Here is a 6,784-nt window from a genome sequence, read left to right as displayed (position 1 = left end):
ATAAAACAAGGGAGATTTAAGAATGCTTTTAACTAAATTACCATTTGTTTAAATAATAGGGATGAAAAAAGACAGAAAATCCTTAGATCCTGGTGCATTGTCCAACCTTTCCTTTATTATTCCATATTGTACTTTTCCTGTGTACAGAGCAGCAAGTTTTCTAAATGAGACACCTTAATCTGTTTCACAAGTGGTTCTAACATGACAATCTCATGCAGCCACTGGGGAGCTTTCTGTTCACGCCTCCGCTTTTTTATTTAAGTGTATACCACAAAGCTCTGAGCAAAACATAGTTTATACTTCTACCTCAATCTTCGAAATGAACACGAACGAGTGGGCAGCATGAAGATGAAAATGAAAAAGAACAACGAGGGAGGTGGACTAAGGAGAGGCAAGAGCGCAGAGCTGAGGGTTATACTGAGGGGAGTGAGGAGGAGGAGGCAGGGGTGAGCGCTGACCAGAGGGGGAAGAAATGGACGCTTGAATATTCATTAGCAGGCCACTGGGGAGAAATGTACAGCACTTTTATGAATATGTGTGGGATTACTGCTGACGCTCATACCTAAAAACATCATTATGTTATTAAATGGTTACATGTTGAAAGATGTAATGTGAAGACAGTAACTCACAAAGCTGGAACTGTTGCATGTTTTGCATGAGATAAATCTGCCTGTGTTGGGACACTTCTGGACTTTTCTTTCCCTTCAGCAAAAGCAGCTACACCAGAGAACAAATTTGTCACATTTCATCTGACAAAACTGAACCCAGACAATGGCTTCACAAATTTAACCACAGGAGACGTACAGTATGACTGAAGTGTCAAACAGCAGGGACATGATGGGCTTCAAATATACTTCTCAAATAACAACAAAGACACAAACTAGTCTAAGACGGAAGCAAAATTTTACTTAACTCTACAGGAGTTGAGATTAAGGGGGATGAAAGCCAGAATTTAGACACCTTCCTTGTATAGCTTTCTCTAATTTGTTTGTCTGAATCTGCAATTGGCAACTGCTTTTATCCATCACATATTTAACCTGCTTGTCTGAAAACACCATCTTTTAGCCACAGTCTGTGTTATGGGACAGATTTTTATGTAATTATGGAATTTTTGTTCAAAACCACCAAAAAACCGTAGGTGAAAAGGTAAAACAAGTGATATTAGGTACCCTTTGGCGCAGTAATTAGCAGTGTCACCCCACAAAATTAGGGTCTGAGCCAGGGCTGGCCAACTGGTGCACTTCAGTAGGTTAATTGGTATATCTATATTGTCCTTAGGTGTGAATGAAGGTGAGTCATTTGCCTCTATATATGTCACTTTGATCTATATCCAGGCCTACCCTTCTTTCATCAATATAATCTGCTGCGGTTCAAACCAAGCATCAGAATGGGAAACAAAGGTGATTTAAGTAACTTTGGCACCAGACAGTCTGGTCTAGGTATCTCAGAAACTGCTGATCTACTGGGATTGAGATGGGAGATAGGTAGAAATGGGACACAACCATCTCTGGGGCTTTCTGTCAGTGAGCAGCAGTTTTCTTGATGCCTTCTTGATGGATGCTAGAGGTCAGTGGAGAATGGACAGACTGGTTTGAGCTGATAGAAAGGCAACACAGTAAGTCAAAAAGCTCTGATTTCAACTGAGGTATGCAGAAGAGCACCCCTGTTGTCACAACACATCAGTGTTAGAGACAAATGGGCAACAGCAGCAGAATACACACTCACTAGCAACCGCATTAGGTACATCTGATATTAGCAAAGTGTACCTAATAAACTGGCCAGTGAGTGTATGTGGCTAAATGTATTGTGAGTAAAGCTGTGTTACATTATTTCATCTATAAAATGATTCCTGCCTGCGTCACATCAGATTTTCATCAGCAATGCTCGTGTGCTCCTCTAATCCTACACTACCTCACCAAACTACAATGAATGTATTGTCATTGTTTTGAGTAATAGGCCTGTAGCTGCTGAAATTACATAACGCACATTCAAAAGTCAGTCAGTCTGTATTTCCAAACCAGAGAGACTGAATATAAGCATGAGATGCTACAAGTCATTTTCAGTAGTCATGATTTTATTTGGCTCATTTCAACCAATTTTCAACATAATAAAACACATAAAATCAGCAACAATTTGGGTTTTAATTTGATAAAAGAAAGACTGGATCAGCTACTGAGCCTTTCTTGGTTAGATGTTGCTGCAGGGGCTGGACACTGTATGGTGGTCAGAGGTCTTTCAAAGAGAATGAAGTATATTCTGAGCATAAGAACATTGATATAACCCCTAAGAATGAAAGACCAAGGTGACATTTGACAAAAACAACCCCTGTGGGTTTATCTGTGTCACCCTTAAAGGGTCTTCTTGGATGATTAGGAGATGAGACATGGAGAGGTCATCCTTCGTGTGTTTTTTTCCTCATCCCATCTCTCCAGGCCTCACTTCCACATGCACACGCTCTATCTCTCTGTATTAATCAAAACGTGGCCATGAGTACAGGCATATATGTGCAATGACACACACATTGCTCCTTATACAGGCCAACAATGGTCCAAAGTCACCCTTCTGCAGTTTGTCCAGAGGACAGTGAATGAGTCATGATGCTCAGCCACACAGCCCTGTCTGCTTTGTCTATCAGGCTGCCTGTTTATCTAAATACCTGCAGTATTTGATCTTATCTATCTGATGTGATTGTCTGCTGCTCTGTATTTGAGTCTGTTTTCCTTGCTGTTTCTTTGTAGTTTGTCTATTTTTTTTAAAATCTTGCTTTCTGAAGCTTTTAGAAGAAAAGAGTATTTCTCTGCAGACGTGATCCCACCTTCTTAAACAGAGCTTTAAGTTTGCAGACCTTACACTGTTTCATCTTTGTCTTTCTATCTTTCCTTCCATCTTCCTCCTCACTATCCCCTTCGTGCCCCTCTACACCCAACCAAGGGCTCCACACCCCTCCATGGAGTTCGGGGTCAGCCATAGGATCATCTGGTGGATTCCTGGCCATCACAGCGGTCTGGTTGTACTCTGCCAGTCGGGTCAGCAGATGTTTTACAACCTCTGGACGAGCCTCTGCCAGGTCTGACCTCTCATAGGGGTCAGAGGTGACATTAAACAACCACACTGACTTCCCCAACTTATTGCGCCTCCTCTCAAGACCATGCCACTGTTGTGTACCACTGGGTAGAGAGTGTGGAGGTATCCAGTCCCCATTGCCAACATTACCAGTCAGCAGCTTCCAGTCCCCTGCCCTAATCGCTGCCCTCACTGCTGTGTCCCAGATGCCAAAGCCGTTAAGGACTAACGCCTTGTCATATGGCTCCTCAGGCTTCCTCGAGACTGGGTCAATGTTAAAAAGGATTTCAGTGCGAGGAGAGGGAAGGCCTTCGCTGATAGTTCTCCACACATTATGACCATCGAGGCCATGGTGGGAGTGCACAATTCCAGCCAGTCCCAGTAATGTTGGAAACCAGTCTGATATATGGATCAGAGCATGGCTGACAACACCCCTCCTCTTCATAAGGGGACTGTGGACAAAGCCCACAGCTCGGATCCCTCCTTCCCAGTAGGTGCCTTTTCCACCTCTCAGGGGCCAGTTGCTTCCTCCAGAGAGCGGCTGTCCTCCGTTATCAGACGAGTAGATCAGCACCGTGTTTTCATAGAGGCTACTTGTCTTTAACTCTTGGACAACCTGTCCAACCCCATCATCCAAGCAGCTCAACATGGCTGCATAGTGACGTCGGAGTCGATTTCCCTGAGTGTCGTAGTGATGCAGAAAATGATCAGGTACCTGTAAGGGTGTATGTGCTGCTTGAAGTGACAGGTAGAGGAAGAGGGGCTTATGGGGGTCATGGCTCTTCAGGATTTGCTTCACTCTGTTTGGACAGAAGGAACACATGTTCAGTAAATCACATGTACACAACCACGTCAATTTTAGAAATCAGGTCACTCATGAACAATGAATGTGTAATGTATGAATCTATCTCTGCTGTCATAGCAATGCTTGATGGGAGCCCAGTTACTTATATATAGAGAGAGACAAGATAGTTTGTCAGCCACATGGTTAAAGCTGACACTGACCTGTTATTCCAATGCATATAACACACACTAATTGGACCACATTTCAACTTCCCACTATGTGATCATCTATCACAGAGTCCTTGGAGTCCAGAGAAGTCGACAGTACTGGACACACTGAGGCTTCCTCTCAGCCCAGTAATCATGACTCATGTGGAAATCCCTTCCTGTCTTTATTTGAGGACCATTGTTTTTAAGCCTTTCAATGATTTTCTCATTTATTTGTGAGTCAGTTATTGACCTTCAGCCTATATTTGCTCATGAAGTATCCATCCAGAAGTCAGTTACCTTGTTCTGTGTTTGTTACATGTTTGTAGGGATGATTTCAGCCCTCAAATAATGATAGAAATATGGTACCTGCTGACATTAGCTGCTTCAAATCGTATCATCATTGATTTTTTTACTTGAGCCCAGTGAAATCCAAATGAAAGCAGATTCTAAAATTCCTTCTGTTTGTTTAAAGTGTATTTCATGATAAAACATTGATGATCACCTGTCAATGTAGAGCAGAGTAGAATAGTTTCCAGTCATCTCCCAGGCAGGTTTCTCTCCATCATGCAGGTCAAATCCACAGGCTTCAGCCCCGTCACAACTTTGATAGGAGAAGTGGTCTCCGCTTCCGGTCAGTGTGCCCAGAAAACTCTGAAAACCGCGTCCTGTTGGCAGGCAGCTCGGTCTGCAGAAGCCCAGGTGCCATTTGCCCACCATGTGTGTGGCATATCCAGCTTTGAACAGACGGTCTGGAAGGGTGGGGATGTCCGGGGGCAGGCAGAGGGGCTGGCGTGGACGGATGATTGAATGCTGGAGGCCAGTGTGAATTTGGTAGCTGGCGAAAGGAACACAGTGATAGAGTGACAGAAGAGGAGGAAAAAGAATAACAATGAGATGAAACTGATCATCCATGCATAATGTTTAGACCCTCCAAGACAGTGTTTTTCAACCTTTGGGTTGAGACCCAAAGGGGTCGCCTGGAATTCAAATGGGGTAGCCTGAAATTTCTAGTAATTAATAAAAAAAATTGAAAAAATTACTAATAAAAATATATATGTTGAGTTGAGAGAGACAATCAAAATACATAAAAGACATGACAAACTCTGAAGCTGAAACTGAAGCACTGTGGTACTGTTTATCTTTCAAATGTTCATTGTGGTCAGTTTCAGATGCTGAAGTTCTTTCATAATTTATAGTTTGAGTTATTGTTTGTTCAGTATTAATTTGCAGCCTTGTAAATCCAAGCTGAACTGACTGTACATATCCTGACCAAGGAAATTAAAATTTTCTCTTTGTGCAGTAATCTACACCTGGCTTTTCTGCCTCCGTCCATCATAATATACATTATATAGACTAAATGTCCTCTAAAATTAACATTTATTTCCAACATAGTATATAGCATATAGCAGATTAATTTTAGCAAAAAAAAAAAAAAAAGTATTTGTTTTGAATGTCTGGGGTCACCAGAAATTTGTGATGTTAAAATGGGGTCACGAGCCAAAAAAGGTTGGCAATCACTGTTCTAAGCTATTATATTGATATTTCTAAGATACGAAACAGCTGTTAATAAGCAATATATACACATCGGTAGTAAAGTTATTATAGTTAATTAGTCTTTTCTTTTGATTTTGTGTTTTTTTATTTTAAAAAGTTCATACATAGTTTTATTTTGGGGTATATTTGAAGGAACTGACTAGTTTTAGTCCATATTCTTAGTTTAAAGATAAGTTACAGGAATTATGAGGGAAGACATGATTTGCAGATACTGAAAAAATAGGATGAATGAAAGTGTGATATCAAATGTGATTTGCACAACCACTAAAAGTCTAAATCTTCTACATCCTTATGCATTTACACTGGAGGAAAACAAGGCTGATTGTACCTGCATTTGCATTTGTTTGTTCATTGTACTCTGTTTCACCTTACCAAATTATATTTTCATTGCTAATTAACTTTAACTTTGGTTAAGTTCATGATTAATCATTAATCTAATTACAAAGTTGGTTTTTCTCACTTTGCATTAAATCAGTTTCTAATTCACCATATGGATACTGTTTCTGTGATTAAAATCCAGTCATTAATGTTGAATGCAGTTACACAAAACCCTATTAGATCTTTTTACCGTTGCAAAAATAATGTAATATAAGGAAATCACTCACCGTCCTGTCATGAGTTGGCTGCGAGAGGGTGAGCAGATGGGTTGGACGTAATAATTTTCAAGTATGACCCCCTCTCTTGCCAGCTGGTCCAACACAGGGGTGTGGATGTCGGAGCCATGGTAGCCAATGTCTCCATAACCCTGGTCATCTACCATGATGAAGATGACGTGTGGGGGCCTGGGCCTGACACCATCATCGGCAGTTTTACCCCAACAGACCAAGGGCACTGCAAACACCACAAAAAAGACAGAGCAGATGCCTCCTCTCATCTCCGGTACTGCTAATGCCTACTAAGACAGATTCTGGATGTTTGCTGCTTAGTCTGCAGTCAATAAATCTTCAGCAGGATCGCTTCTGTGGAAAAACGAGATCTGTATGTATGATGTATAAGTCCCAGGAGCGAGTCCAGAAGTCTTATCTGTCCATTAACTTTGAGAAGTGGTCTTTTTCTTAGGAGTATTCAAGGTTGGTGTTGATCTGATGCCAGGCTGTGGTGGGAGGAGGCTTCTCTGACACTGGCAAGAAGTTAGTAGAGGTGTGTATGTGTAAATGCGCTGGTGTGAGTGAGA

At 41.6% G+C, this 6,784-nt stretch overlaps 1 protein-coding gene across 1 annotated transcript; it reads right to left on the bottom strand.

Moving 5' to 3' along the window:
* Positions 1 to 2,776: 2,776 nt before the first annotated feature.
* LOC115434610 (arylsulfatase I) lies at positions 2,777 to 6,484 on the bottom strand. The gene is made up of 3 exons (XM_030156646.1): positions 6,216 to 6,484; positions 4,559 to 4,891; positions 2,777 to 3,863 (listed from the first exon to the last, which is right to left on the bottom strand). Exons 1-3 carry the CDS (start codon positions 6,482 to 6,484, stop codon positions 2,777 to 2,779), a joined length of 1,689 nt encoding a protein of 562 aa, XP_030012506.1.
* Positions 6,485 to 6,784: the final 300 nt, after the last annotated feature.

This window comes from Sphaeramia orbicularis, chromosome 15 (genome assembly GCF_902148855.1).
Source record: "Sphaeramia orbicularis chromosome 15, fSphaOr1.1, whole genome shotgun sequence".
NCBI classification, from domain to species: domain Eukaryota; kingdom Metazoa; phylum Chordata; class Actinopteri; order Kurtiformes; family Apogonidae; genus Sphaeramia; species Sphaeramia orbicularis.
Note: the sequence above shows the minus strand (reverse complement) of the source record. Positions and strands in the feature narration are given on the sequence as shown.